The 15,590-nt window shown below is 39.5% G+C and overlaps 1 protein-coding gene across 6 annotated transcripts; it reads left to right on the forward strand.

The window, feature by feature from the left end:
* The first annotated feature begins 2,541 nt into the window (after nt 1-2,541).
* On the forward strand, nt 2,542-15,177 carry LOC127378163 (selection and upkeep of intraepithelial T-cells protein 1-like). 6 transcript variants are annotated; one of them, XM_051426861.1, is made up of 8 exons: nt 9,892-10,098; nt 10,451-10,680; nt 12,376-12,440; nt 12,549-12,685; nt 13,145-13,501; nt 13,913-14,002; nt 14,097-14,203; nt 14,293-15,177. In XM_051426861.1, exons 4-8 carry the CDS (start codon nt 12,556-12,558, stop codon nt 14,335-14,337), a joined length of 729 nt encoding a protein of 242 aa, XP_051282821.1. In that variant the 5' UTR covers nt 9,892-10,098; nt 10,451-10,680; nt 12,376-12,440; nt 12,549-12,555; the 3' UTR covers nt 14,338-15,177. The 6 variants fall into 6 exon arrangements, with proteins under 6 accessions (XP_051282824.1, XP_051282822.1, XP_051282825.1 ...); XM_051426859.1 differs by having other exon boundaries at nt 9,894-10,098; nt 13,904-14,002; XM_051426860.1 differs by lacking the exon at nt 10,451-10,680 and having other exon boundaries at nt 9,894-10,098; nt 13,904-14,002.
* Nucleotides 15,178-15,590: the final 413 nt, after the last annotated feature.

Below are 15,590 nucleotides of genomic sequence, written 5' to 3' on the forward strand. Positions count from 1 at the left end.
CGTCATAAGAAACATATTTCATGACACATTCATCATTTCACTCTCTATGTAAATAGTTAAGCTCACTTATAAAGCATGTGAGTTACAATTAAGCTATTGATCACGACATTAGGTAATTCCATTACATCATGAACAGTTCTTATGTGAACTATTTATAGCCGGTCGGACTGGTGTTTCCTCATTCTACTTCTTGTTGAAAGTCGGTCACAGGGAACTCCTGCCAACTATTTATCATCTACACTGAATATAGAGACAGTCTAAACAGTGTGATAATGACTCACTGACACATGTTATGTTTATTTAGCGTTTATTTTAGTATGACTCACACACAGAAACCTCTCTGGAACCTGACCCTGTCCTTTCAGAGGGCCTGCACCTTTTTATCACTCTGTGAATACAATATACTCTATTTACTGCTCTAAACAAGGTACAACAGTTACAGTAACTTAGTCATACGGGGGTCTGGGTTTGATTCATTTACTGTACAGACCACAGACGAGCTGGGAAATAGATCCACACTGAACGCTGACCAGCCTCCTTTAGAAATGTACGTGATTCAATTCAAAACCTTTATTTAAGCCTCCAGAATCACTGAGGTCTCCCTCATTCACAGTGATGAAACATCCAAAGAGCGAAGAGAACAATGGTCAAAGCCTCAGTAAGAAGAAAACACTGAATGTATGATTTAAATAAAAAAACTCAAAATCAGCTCCAAATTCATGCTAATATCTAGTTTTACTGCAGTTAGTCATCCAGTGTTTGGGTTTGTTCTGTTATAATATAAAAATATTATATATATAAAATATGTCACTGTCCTTTAAGGGTAAAGGTTATGAACCAGATGAACCATTTAAATACACACTGGTGAAACTGTGACTCACTGATGTTGCCTCTTATTGCCTCACGTGAGCTCATAAAATAAACAGAAAATAAAACTATAAAATAATAAAGGGGGAATCCCGTCACTGTCTTGTGACTGTTTGAGTCATCCTAATGCTGGAATCATCTTCCCCAATCAATAAATCAATCAATCAATCAATCAATCAGATTAACTGAATCTGAGGCTCTTTAAAAGCCTTTTTTACAGATTTCTTCATTTATATACTTTATTTACTTATTTTAAATCTCTTTTTTTTTAACTTTTCCTCTTGTTTATTCATTCATTTGTTAGTATTTATATGTTTTTTATGTGTGTATGATTGTTGTTGAGGTATCTCTGTATTTCAGACACTCATTCCTCGCGCGTTCGTTTAATGATAGATATAATCAGCTTTATTCTTAACACCAGTATATTGTACAAAAGTAACAGAGCTCTGGGTTCAACTACGATTAACCTGACATGCACAAGGTCTGCCAGTTCACGAAGTCTGAGCCACCTCTTGTTCCTAACATCAGTTCTTATATTTTTGCAGATAACACACATAGCACAAGATGGTAGAATCTCCACCCCTCGTCCACTTGGTATCTGGTGTTGATGGGGTCGCCACAACTTGGAACTAATTAGAAACAGAAAACCGCCTCTTTTCTGACATTCAGGGACTTGCTATCTAACCCTATACGCATATCAACCAAACCTATGTCTACACGTTGTACTCTCTCTTCCAGATATGAAGTTGTTTTTTACGACTGGAGGGAGTCCGTCCTCTGTTCTATCATTGTTTTTCTATTCATTACTTTACTTCTGTTATTAGTATTCCCTTAACAGCCCTTTATCAATGTCAGCACAAGTAAACATATTTCTATTCTAGTTAATAATCATACAGGTAAATATATATGTATATATGAGTAGAAATCATAGAATATCGTAACATTGTGTATACATTTGTTTATGTATAGATGTTTAATTATAGGTTTGTGAAGCACAGTATTGCATTCACTTTGGTTTGTTTTTCGGAGTCATTTCTTTTTAAAACAATAAACTCATTCATTCCTTTATTGAGAGCTCGATTAAACAGAAAGTTTAGTTCAATCCAGTTTTACTTTGATCTGGTTTCAGACTCTGGGAGATAGTCCTGTCTTTAAGTCATATAGATGGTATTATCAGTAGTGTGTGGACTCTTGTTGATGATGGGGTATGTATGTGTGGGCAGCAGTCACCAGAGGTCCATTGGAGTCACTTGCAGGTTGGAGATTCTCGCGGGAGTTCGAAGTATCTCGATAATTCAGAGAACAAATTACTCCGAAACACCGGAGTTTTTATTTTTATTTTTTCAAGTGAATGCAATACGCACCTTGTAACTGTGAGTCTGTATAAATAAAGCTTTACTGACTCCCATCACCGATTGGCTCGTTATCTCCTCATTGACCTGATCGATCCCCAATAATGAAGAGAAGATTGGAGTTTTCTGATATTTCCCCCCTCACAGAGCTGCTACTGTTAAAGTTAATGTCATTTAAAAACAGAAACTGATTCTGTAGAGACATGAGTGGGTTTTACATGAGTGGGTTTTACATGAGCCAGTTTCATCTGGGGGGGGGTTTCCACACACTGTCGGGGGTTTCAGTGTGTGGGATAGTGCAGTAATTCCAGAGGGAATCTGTGCGTGACTGCAGTTCTGAGGTAAGAATACTGTATTACTTTGTAACTATTATTATTATTATTATTAATAGTCTCTGCTCCGCGCCGTCAAACCAAACTCCATTCAAAAAACAGCTGTTTTAAGGAAGGATCGTATTTTTTTACAGTACAAACTTTATTTCCACCATCACTGAGACTCTTTTGTGATTCTTTCTGATCTACAGACACAATCGGCAAACATTCATTCATTCACTAACCTGTGATGAAGAGTTTGTGTCCGCTGAATGCGTGAATGTGTCTGTCGTCGGACCGCCGTTCAAGTACGATGGAGGAAGTGAACTGTCGCCTTTTGTTTACTTACGTTACACTACCTGACGTATTTAACGTAGTCTCTTACGTTGCCTTAAAGCGACATAATATAGGCTATACATAGATAGAAAATAAAATAATATTATATAAATAAAAATATACGTAAGGCATTGGTCAAAGTAATTCAATGTAAACTAGAGTTCTGTAAACAGCCAAACATTTAACCACAAATAATTTCACAGATTAGTCACAGTTTTTGTTTATTGTTAGTGTGGGAAGTTTTAAACTTTCTCTTTGGTGATCTCTGTTTCACTCAAAGGGGGGCGTGGTCACCAACATCAGAACTACCCACCAGCCCACCAACCCACCAACCCAGTTCTGGTCTCTGCTCTCTGTGACTGAAGGACGTTACCGATGGTACTGTCGGGTAGTTTTATGGTTCACTTCGGGAGTGTCGGGTCCTCTTTCGCTCTGTGGACTCTGATTGTGTGTCTGAGTTCTGCAGTGTGGACCTCCAGTGAAGGTAAGCTCCTATGTTTCTGTTATTCATTCATTCATTCATTCATTCATTGATTAGGTCACTTACATGGATAGTTGTAACTATTGAACTACAGCTGATATTGATGTGATATGTGTTAACGTTACAGAATAAATGAATTAGTGTTAAGTCGTAAATTTCCCTCCTTTGTTTTACTCAAATAAGATGTATGGAAGCCCATTTCTGCCAATATGATTAAAAAAATATTCTGTAAGTCATTATAATGAGAAACTTTAACAAAATAATGACTTAATATCTCAAATAATGACTTAATATCTCAAATAATGACTTAATATCTTAAAAATAATGACTTAATATCTCAAATAATGACTTAATATCTTAAAAATAATGACTTAATATCTCAAATAATGACTTAATATCTTAAAAATAATGACTTAATATCTCAAAATATTTCAAGATATTGACTTAGTATCTGAAATAATGACTTACATCTGAAGATAATGAGAAACTTTATCAATATGTTGACTGATAGCGAGTGTTTTTGGGGGATTAAACACAAAAATCAATACAGAATTATTGAGAGTCGATACAATATCACCAAATAAAATAATCACAATATGATATTTTCTCACACTATCAGAGTTATGAGTCACAGTAGATGACTCACACATTAAAGCCTCCACATGCTGCCCACGTGTCTCTGAGCTGGCGTTCATACCAAACTCAGTCATTAAACTGTTTGATGTTATGATGTGTTAAATTGACCTTTATCGCTGACACAGAATCAATCCACCTGCAGCAGATTGTGTTTTATTCACATCTTCAGGACAGAGTCAGTAACGCTCCTGATGAGCAGGACGGTTGGTTTCAGCTGAGAGAAGAACATCAAAACTTATTACTCTTTTAAAAAGTAATGTTATTACTTTACTGATTACTCCCTGCCAACAGTAATTAGTTACACTACTACACTGGAATACGTTATTTTAACTCAAAATACTCATTGAAACCCATCACATCAAACATTTTAAGTACCACAAACTTATTTATGTAAGTTCAAAAACTTCTTGATGAAACAGCTTTAAATCTGACACTAATTTAGTTACACAAACTATAATACTTTATTCTGTATTTTCTTTTCACAGTACAAATACAAATGATAAAGTAAAGTCAGTGTCACGTAAAATGTCTAAAGATACTTAAAATTATGATGCAAAAATGATCATCCCCACTAACTGTGAATCAACAATCTCAGTATTTACCAAAATGATCGCAATGTGACTTTATATCATGTAGCGCACTGTCAGTCATAACACAGATCTTAAGGTTTAATTGTTCTCTGTTGTCCAGGTCAGCCTCGTGTGGTCGGGTCTCTTCAGCCAATCGTTGCCTTTCTGGGCAATGACGTCATCCTGCCGTGCCGCCTGCAGCCTTCGTTAAACCTGGAGGGGCTGACGGTGGAGTGGTCGAAGCCCGACCTGAAGCCCGACCCCTCAGATCGGCTCAGTCGGGTGGACTATGTGCACCTTTACAGGGACCGTCGGGAAGACATGGACATGAAGCTCCAGTCGTACATCGGAAGGACAGAGCTCTCCAAGGACGGCCTGAAGAGCGGAGACATCTCGCTCAAGATCCTGAACGTGACGCTGGAGGACGGAGGGAGATACAGATGTTTCATCCCGAAGTTAAAGGGCCCAGTGAAGGAATCAGTTGTTACACTTGTTGTAGGTGAGTGCAGTTGTTTACATCAGGGGCCAAACTTTGGGTCTTGGAGGGACGAGACTGAAACTTAATGTGGGTCTACGGGTCAAAAGCAAACAGCTGCTGAATTTATTGTGTTGTTAAGTCGTATGTTTCATTAAAGATACACAGTGTTTATGGTCCTTTGCATTAGAAGGCTGCAAGGCTGTAGACTCAGTCTCAATAAAGACGAGAACTTTGTTTGGATTTTCTGTCCAAAGGTAAAAACTAAACGTCTGTAAAATTTAGAGGATGATTTTGTGAAGAACTTAACTGACCGTCGTCCTATAATGTTGTACTGTTTATTTATGATATTGTGTTTTAAATCATTATTAATTGTTTTTTTCAGAACCAAACTCTGTTCAAACGACGACAGAGACACCGCCGGATCCCAGAGATCTACAAACTCCAGATCCAAACAATGAGACGAACGTTAGAGGTGAAGAATCTTCTGTGTTGTCAGAAACTGAATCACACTTTGTGTTTATTTCAGTCACTGTAACTTTTCTCTCTGTTTGCTTTCTTCACATCAGCTGGTCGTTCCCATCTGGGCACTCTGATCGTTGTGGTTGTCTGCGTCTTACTGGTCCTGGGTGGTGGAGTCGGTGGATATTTACTTAAACACAAGAAACAACAGAAAGTGAGTGTAAATCCTTGTTGTGTAAATCATACCAGACTTTTAAGGAGATGGCTGACTAATTATTAAACTTCTGTTCATTGTCTTCCAGCTTCTGAAGTATGACGATGCCCCAAACAAACCAGTCTAGGTGCACATTGGTAGTTGATGTTAATGGAGGTGAGAGTGTTTCCCTCTCTTGGATCTGTCTCATCAGTTCAGGGATTCAAACCAGCAGCAGGTCCAGTTGCAAGTGAACCAGCTGGTTCAGCAGCAGTGAGACCTTCAGATCTTGGATCCTGGAGGAAGTTGGCCCTGTTGGAGAAAAGTCGACTTTACTGACTGATGGAGTATCTTCTGGTAACCTTTGGTTTGGACTTTAAAAAGTACAGCCTGCAGAAGAACTGTGACAGAACTGTAAATCATCTTGTGGGCTCCTGTCCAATGACATGGTAGCTACAAGTTATAGTTTTTTGTAATTTTTGCACCTCGTCACTCATTTTCAGCTCTTTGAGTGAGCAACCAGAGACAGTACTTCACCTTGGACCTCAAAGCGACTGAAAAGCTCGTCCTGTCCCGATCACACGGAATTGAAGTTTAATTCTGGTATTCTGTATCCGGCAGAACTTGTTTAACAGTTTAACCGTCCTCTTCCTGCATGTTACAAGACATAAATGGGAAATGTGACTTACAGTTGATTCCCCACCTGTTTAGACTGATCTGAATCAGTTAATGGTGTTAAAACTGTGTGATTCAACAGACAGCAGTGTCTTTGTTTTTTGATGACATTTAATTTATATTATGTAAGTTAGGATGATAACTGATTTGTGGTCACCTTTATTCACTATGACTGTGAGAAACATTCAGAATACAAGCTGAGGTTGTCTGGCACATTCAGAGCTGAATTTTCTCTTTTATAAAAACTCTACTCAGCATCACTGTCCTGTACCGTTAATCTGTGAAAGTCAGAAACTCAGACTGTTTTCAGCTTTGTGAAGATGCTATTTACAGATAATCCAAGAGGGTTTTTAAATGAATATTTAGCTTAAAAAGTGGGGGAATTTATCTCAGCACATAAAGGAACACTTCTTCCTTCAGTTTATCGCAAACATTCAACATCAACACATCTTCAGATACTGCTCACTGTGTACATTACTTTATATTGTTAGTGTCATTTCTACAACACTAGAGTGAGCCACACAACAGGACACAGTGTCAACATCAGCTGTTCAGAATAAATATATTCTAAATAAATAAGTAAAACTGAAACATCATCAACAATAAAGCAGAACACACAAACAGGGAGGGGAATATATATCAGGTGAGATGATTATCTGACAGTAAGAGGTAAACTGTTAGAAAGTTTTAGGTCGGTCTTCATTATGAAGTGGAGCTCAGGGAACTTGCAGTGACCCTGGTCAGCTGACCTGAGAGACTTTAAGATCCAATATGGACGCAGTCATTCAGAAATGTGCTCAGGGGCTCCACCATGTAGAGCCTGATATATAATAATGGTAATAAGTCAACTGTTGTATTCTAAACTCTACTGGCAGACAATATAAGGTTTCTATCTACTGTAATATCAACTGAGAACAGAGGGGAGTGTATAAACTGATAGATAATGCTTCAGTGAGACTATATTAGAAGAGACTTTAGCTCAACATCAGACAGAGGTTGGCTGAGAGACAGACAGACCGGATGTTTGTTGCTCAACATGGCAGCTTGAACTTGATCTTATCATTTATGACTGAAAGAGAAAATATTTGGAAGCTGATTTGATCAAGATGAGTTCTCTATCCTCTCTCCACTCCCTTACATATTCCATATGTACGGGGAATGAGGCCAATAAACTAAAGCAACAAACTTTGTGTGTATTCGCAAGGCTAGTATTTTTTCCTGTAGCTGGCCATAAACCGGGAAGTGAGTTTCCAGATTGCTGCCGGTCCCCAGTTTCTGTCCCCCCTGACAGTTGTAGTTTATCTAGTATGGAGAGCCAACAGGGACATTCTTGTGGGGGGTGTGGTATTTCTGTGCCATGTGGTCATGACAGATGTATGCTGTGTCTCAGGACATCAGCATCAGGGACTTGGATAAAGTCCTAAGTGCACTTCAGCAACCCGCCCTTGAGCTTTGGGGGTGCTGATTTGAAGTGGCTTTCCCTTAAAATGCATTCCTGGTAGCCATAACTTCCACCAGGGAGGATAAGTGAACTCCAAGCCCCGTCAGCTCACAGTGACTGCTGTAGGTTGTCGCCAGATGGGTGGAGCATCGTGCAACCCAGCTTTCCTGCCTAAGGTTCTGTCTGAGGTCCACCTATCTCAGTCGGTAGACTGATCAGAACCGAACTCCTTAAAACATTGTGGTTTTGGATAAAAAACCAAAGGAGCAAACAGATACACAATCTTGTTTGTGTATGAAAGCAAATTATTATCTACGGTTCAATACAAAATAACTTTTTTGTTTTTGCATTCAGTCTGAATAAGACGTAAAATAATGTAAATAATCCACACATACTGATGTTAATGGACAAACAACTTTACACAGCTCTGTCTTCAAACTCCATTTAACTTCTTTCATATTTTAACATTCAGACGAAGAGTACGTTCAGGTGTCTGATATGGACACTGCAGAACACACAGCAGCAGATATAGAGAAATATATTCTGATTTAATCACAAATGCAGATTGTTGAACTCAGAAACATTATTGTAGCACATTAATAAAGCACTGAATAAGAATAGTGACCATAACAGATCAATAGAATGATTTCAGTTTGTTAACACATTCTTTTAAAAAATTAATATAAATTCAATTGACAGGATTTAACACCAAATGGGGCGGCCAGGCACCCGGCCCTGAGTACGGAGCCCTGCAGGGGTCATAAAAGATGAATAATAATGTGGAAATGTGTGCAGACGGATTAAAGGAAGGGAGTGGTGAACAGTGGGTGGTTGTTGGCATTAAAGGCTGCTTTCTGTGGGACCTGCAGACAAAACTATCATAACTATCTGTGACTATTGACTTTAAGGCTGTTGCAGACAGATCACACCCACACCCACATCATGAAGTTGAATCCATCTGCGCTGTTTACCAGCCCCTTCCCATGTTTTATTGATCAGTACGGCAGCCTGTGAGGCACCATCAGGACACAAGAACAACAAGAAAATGTATTTTTCAAAAACTTTATCCATCTGCTGATCTGTTGGTTCTGCAGGACACATTTAACAGACAGCCTGAAAGTTACATAAACGCACTTCTGACACACATTTTTCCACCGATGTCACTAAGACCACAAAACAATAGTCTGCTCTGTTTAAATTGAACAGTGATGAAGGATATTTAACATTTCAGACACAGTTACGTAGGTGGAGACACACCCAGTCCCGTCTGGATCAACTAGACCTGTTCTTTTTGTTATCTTTAGCTTTTTATGGGGATTGTTGCGGCCTTAAATGTCTGATTCTACAGCAGCCGTCCTAGAAAATGTTTGTAGGCGACTTGTTTCCGGTGAGATTAAAACCGGCTGTTTGGAGGGTTAATGTGAGACACTGGCCATCGTACATGTCTCTATCTCCAACACTAGGAACAAGCACGTGAGAATTATTGGTTGCATTTGCAGGAAAGTTGCGGTGATTGGACAACATTGCAGAATATCCAGAGATTGAATTTGCATTAACTGTTTATGTTTGTATGTGTGTGTTTATATCTTTATTTGTTTGTCTGTGAAGCACTTTGTGACTGTAACATAGTGCTGTATAAATAAAGCTTTACGTACTTACTTGCCACTTCCTGGAGGGACTGCAGGGTGATATGTTTGCAATGTATTTCTATTTTTATTACTTCATCATCGTGGTTATATGCGGAACTACTGATGTATGATTTGTGTGTGACTGTAACTCATCGCTAAATCACTTTAAAAAAAGATGCTGCTGTTCTTGACAGCTGAAGTGTGGCAGCACAATATGATCAACTTCAGATCAGAGAATCTGTCCCCCGGCTGCTGCGTCATGTAATGCAGATGTCTTTTGATTTATTTTAATGTGCAAACAATACTTTTATTGATCCAAGCGGACTATCTGTATGTAGTGATCCATGTCTGGAGGGGATCTTGGACCACTTTTTTCACATGTCTTCAGTTTCAGCAGGTGACGTAAGGGGGCGTGGTTCTTCCACAGGGCAGTGGTTGGTTGGAGTTAGGGTGGGTCCAGATAACATCAGACATGTCTCCTCCTGTCTCACTTGGTGGTGTCCACAGAACAGAACACGGCCCAGAACTGTACGGTCGCTCTCTAACTTTCAGTCTGTCGGCTTCCTCACTTTATTTTTATGAGTCACTTCAGAAACTTTGTGTTTAGCTTCTGGTTTCTCTTCTGGACTTGGACTGTGTGTTTGACTGAGGGAGTGTGGACGTCCGATGGAGGTAAGAACATTCATTAAATCATTAATTTATTCAACTCAGAGTTGTCCGGAGCTTTATACTACAGTAGCGTCTGTGTCCATGAACTGTAATGTGAATTATTAGTTATATTTTAATAAAACAATACATATAAAATAACCAGTAGGCTCTTATAGAAAACAAAGAGATACACTAACTTATATATGTAGTATATATGTAGTGTGTATATGTCGCGGGGCGGAAGTTTGATTTTATTTAAGCATGCTTTTACTTTGGATTTGTTGTGTTTTTAGTATTTGCTGTGTTTTATTACATGCTTTTATTGTTGTTGTGTTTTAAAAACGTCGTTTTTACTTTACTTACACCTGGGGACCAGAAAATTGACTGTTTTAGATAGAAGGGCAACAGCATAAAGAGTGCACCTGACACAACCAAGTGGTGGAGACAGAACGGAGGGCACAATGGGCCGGACAGCAGGAAGCAGACAGAGAGATGGAGCATATCACCCATAGACATATGTCTATGATATCACCGGCCTGGGAGAGGTCTGAGGAGACACTGGAGCAAACGCAAACACCGACCGCTCGCGGCTTCAATTGGGAGAAGGTAAAACTTCTCCTTCCCGCCTAAGTCCCGTTTCAGACCGCTGTTTGTTGTAGTGTGTAATATAGCCAGGTGAAGAGCAGGTGGTCGGCACCAGAGACCCGCGACTGCCATTGTTGACCTCCCACTCCATCCGTGCCGCATTTATATCTGGATTTTAGTGTGTTTTTTGTTTTTAGTTTCTTTTAAGGTAGAGCTCTTAGTTGTTTTTACTTCTCTTAAAATAAATTGTGTTACCCTCTGACCGACTGTGCTCATTGTTTTAAAATACCTCTGTGTTTAATGCTCTCCCCCGACGCAAAAGAACCTTTTAATCGTTTCCTTAATTTTAATCTTTTACCTTAACTTTAATTTGGTGGTTTTAAGAGGTCCTAGGCCTCAGCTTAACCTAGGTGGCGTTGTCGGCCCCCGTGTTTTAGGCCTACCTCAGCAACATGAGAGTACAGACAAATGATAGAGTCACACCGGCTCGGATGTCGCCCGGGTCAACAAGGTCCACGTCAGGTGCTAGGGAACCAGGGCAACCTGATGAGAAATGGGCTACTGGAACAAGACATAGATGGACAAGGGCGGAAAACACAGAACTGTTGGAATGCTACTATATGAGCAACCCCAGAGAGAAGTATACATGCAGTGTATGTGGGACCATTGGTTACTTTGAAACCCACAATCAAGGCTAACAACGAAACAGCTGTTAGTCCAGTGTTCCAACATCCGCAATCGAAAACTCCTATCACAACTAGAGATCGATGAGATACAACAACGATGCTACGGCAAGGGGGCGTCAGGACGACAGGTCAGCGGGGGGATGCCACCATCACCCCCACAATCAGAGATTGGGTACCAAGCCCCAACAAATACCAACAGCCTCAGTACAAGAGCTGCTGACCTGAGAATGAAGATCACGGCCCAATTAGAAACCTGGAACCCCAACGAATACCGAAGCGGACTTGTAAAGTACCTTCAGAAGATCTGCTAGTGGATGTGAATGCTTTTTTTTTAATATATATATATATATATATATATATATATATATAGTTTTACAAACTCTGTAACATACATCTTGTCTTTATCAGATTATTCTAGATAAGTCCTTCAGTTTATCAGAGAGCTACATTCAAATCTTTTGGATAGGAACCAGTAACCGCCCCAACCAGTTTCTGCCCTGATAGAGATAATGGTTCCACTGTTTCCTCTACTAAAGCCTTGGTCTGCCTGATGCCAGACTTCAGCTTTAATTCCAGTGTGATATTTGAATCATTAAGGTGTCAAATTGTTGATTATTAGGGGTGTAAGAATAATAAATGTTTGTTGTGATATTGTGTCAATTATTAAAAAACTATGTATCGATTGTGTTCACACCCTCAACAGTTAAATGGCAGTGCTGTAAACTGAGGACAGACACAGAATGTTTGTGAGGCTGTATTGTTGTTGGTGTTCAGCTTGTGACCTCTTGTTCCTCTTTAGTGCAGATACTTTATCACAATTTAAAAGACGTGACCTTCAGGGAATTGTGATTGGTATTTTTTTTTTTTTAAACAGTTAAAATATCCAAAGAGCTAATAGATCAATGATCGAGCAATCAATAAGAAGAAAACACTGAATTTGCCAAAAGAAATGTGTACAGTTGTTTAAAACAAATACACCATATGTAGTATTGATGAGACTCAATGTCAGGGTGTGTTTGTGTGTGTGCAGGAGCTCCCGACCAACTTCCAACAAGAAGTAGAATGAGGAAACACCAGTCTGACCGGCTATAAATGGTACACATAAAAACTATTACTATATGATGTAATGGAATCACCTAATGTCGCGATCAATAGCTTAATTAAAAGGCACATGCTTTAAACTGAACTCAACTATTTACATAGAGAGTGGATGAAATCGGACCCCCTCAGATCAGCTCAGTCGGGTCGACTGTGCTTCAGGGACTTTATGCTTGGCTTCACTTTCCCTGTGTGGACTTTGACTGTATGTTTGAGTGAGGGAGTCCAGACATCCAGTGAAGGTAAGATCATGTTTGTTACTACTATTGCGCGCGCGCGCACACACACACACACACACACACACTGGAATCCCACACAAAGGCTGCTTTGCACTTTTTATGATATCTAACACTTGTTTTTGTATTCAAGATTTTACTTTTTATTTTCTCCACTGACCAATTGCATTTTATGTTTTCAACGTTTGTTTTCCCCGTCGTCGTCCCGTCCTGTCCTGTTCCTTTATACAACGTTCAAAGTCTGTCTAACCTTGTTTCACCTGTTATGTGTAACAGTATGTTAAAGTGTGAGAATGTTGTGGTGATGGGGACACATTCAACGTCCTGATAAAAGGGCAGAATACTTTGATTCCAGTGTCATTACGATGTTAAAAATCAATGATAGAAATACTAGTTTCAGTCCTAGTTCTTATTAAACTTCCTTATGATGTTCCTAATCATCTGAAGTGTTCCTCCATTTCTCAGGTCGTCCTCAGGTGGTCGGTTCTCTTCAGCCAATCGTGGCCACTCTGGGTGATGATGTCATCCTGCTGTGTCATGTGGAGCCTCCTCTCAGTGTGGAGAACATGACGGTGACTTGGTGGAAGTATGACCCTGGAGACCCAGAGAGCGAGTACAAGTATGTCCACCGTTACCATAACAACCAGGACGTAGAGGACATGAAGCTGTCAGCATACGTTGGGAGGACGACTCTGTTCACAGACGGACTGAAACACGGCAACGTTTCACTCAAGATCACCAACCTGAAGCTGTCTGACCAGGGAATATACAGATGTTTGATCCTACAGCTGTGGAGTTCTGCAGTTATTAAACTTAATGTTGGTAAGTGTTTTTAGATTAAAATATTACAGGGAGATAAATATTTTAATGTTATAGTAATGTGAATGTTGTTAATGCTATTAATGTTAATATCAACTCTCTTCACAAACTACAGTACTGTCATTCATCAATAATCAATATATTATATGAGTGTGAATAAAACTGTAGAATCAGTGTAATAACTTGGAGTCATCATTGCTCCTCTTTACAATAACTGGACTGGTGATGGTTACACTGTTTACATCAGTGGCCCCTGATGTAAACAGACGAGCTGTTTGTATTTTCTGTCCAAATATCAAAATGAGACATAAAACTTAGAGGATGATTTTGTGAGCAACTTATGTGACCGTCGTCCTATAATTGTTGTTTCTCTTTAATATTGTGTTTTAAATCATTATAAATCAGTTTTTTCAGAACCAAACTCTGTTCAAATGACGACAGAGACGCCGCTGGATGACAGAGATCTCCAACTTGCAGATCCAAACAATGAGACGAACGTTAGAGGTGAAGAATCTTCTGTGTTGTCAGAAACTGAATCACACTTTGTGTTTATTTCAGTCACTGTAACTTTTCTCTCTGTTTGCTTTCTTCACATCAGCTGGTCGTTCCCATCTGGGCGCTCTGATCGTTGTGGTTGTCTGGGTCTTACTGGTCCTGGGTGGTGGAGTCGGTGGATATTTACTTAAACACAAGAAACAACAGGAAGTGAGTGTAAATCCTTGTTGTGTAAATCATACCAGACTTTTTAAGGAAACAGCTGACTAATTATTAAACTTCTGTTCATTGTCTTCCAGCTTCTGAAGTATGACGATGCCCCAAACAAACCACTTCCAGTCTAATGGAGACGTTTCCCTCTCTTGGATCTGTCTCATCAGTTCAGGGACTCAAACCAGCAGCAGTTCCATCTACAAGTGAACCAGCTGGATCAGCAGCAGTGAGACCTTCATGGTGAGTACTGAGCAGGTGAGCTGAGTGGTGTCCACCCAGGTAAGGCTGCAGTAATGTGGCCCCCAGCTGTGTGGAGTACTTCATCACATTGTTAACCTGAGCCTGATCCTGGAGGACTTGAACTAAGAGCCCGTCCTCTTGCAGAAGTTCTCCAATGACTCTTTAATACTGGGCTGCATCAGGGAGGGGAAGGGGCTGAGTACAGGGGCGTAGTTGGTGGTCCAATGAAGGAAAAGCTGTGAACTGGAGACGGGGTCATGGGCTCATTGATGGAGTTGGGGAGTGAGCTCCTGGTCAGACAGCGGTGGAGAGCTGCACACTCACCACGCCACTGCAAGTGTAACAAAAGCCCCTCGAACAAAAAGCAAACAAGAGTAATTTATGAATGTATTAAAGGACAGTTTAGTTAACTGCTCTACCGGTACGCTGTGTCAGACCTCAATGTTTTATTATTTATTTATTTATATCAATGTTTGCTTATTACTTTTTATTGTATGTATTCTATACTGTAATGTAATTGTCACTTTATCTTTGTTGTTGCTGCTGTTGATGTTAGAGATGTGAATTGCTGTAACAATGGATGGATTTGATCGATCAATGACGTTAATTGTGGAACTACACATGAGAAACAGCCTCTTGACTAATTTTGATGGGTTTACAGCAATGTTTTCTCAATGTGCAGAATCCCTGCTACATAAACTAACTAATAAATAAATAAATAAATAAATAAACGTTGATTTAAAGTGTTTTAGAATGTCATCAGGGTGACATCTGCTGGTGAAACAACAGTATTACATTTGTATGGAGAGAAAATACAAGTGAACCTGCAGGTATCATCACTGATATTGTGTTCAACTCTGTCACAGGAAGAAAGAAAAAACTGTTGATAAAAATGAGAGCGAGTGAGCGTGCGTGTGTGTGTGTGTGTGTGTGAGTGTGTGTGTGTGTGTAATACAGCATACACAATACATAACATCTTGTGTGTATAAAATAACTTGTAGATCTAAAAGCTCACTAGATGGCGCTAAACAACAATATAAGTTGGTCAAGCTGATCACAGAGCTGTTCATATGCTTGCAGTCATTACAGTTTTTTCCAATTGTTTACACGCAATTTTTTTTTTTAAAATATAATCACAATTATC

Source organism: Dicentrarchus labrax, unplaced genomic scaffold (genome assembly GCF_905237075.1).
Source record: "Dicentrarchus labrax unplaced genomic scaffold, dlabrax2021, whole genome shotgun sequence".
Lineage (NCBI taxonomy): Eukaryota > Metazoa > Chordata > Actinopteri > Moronidae > Dicentrarchus > Dicentrarchus labrax.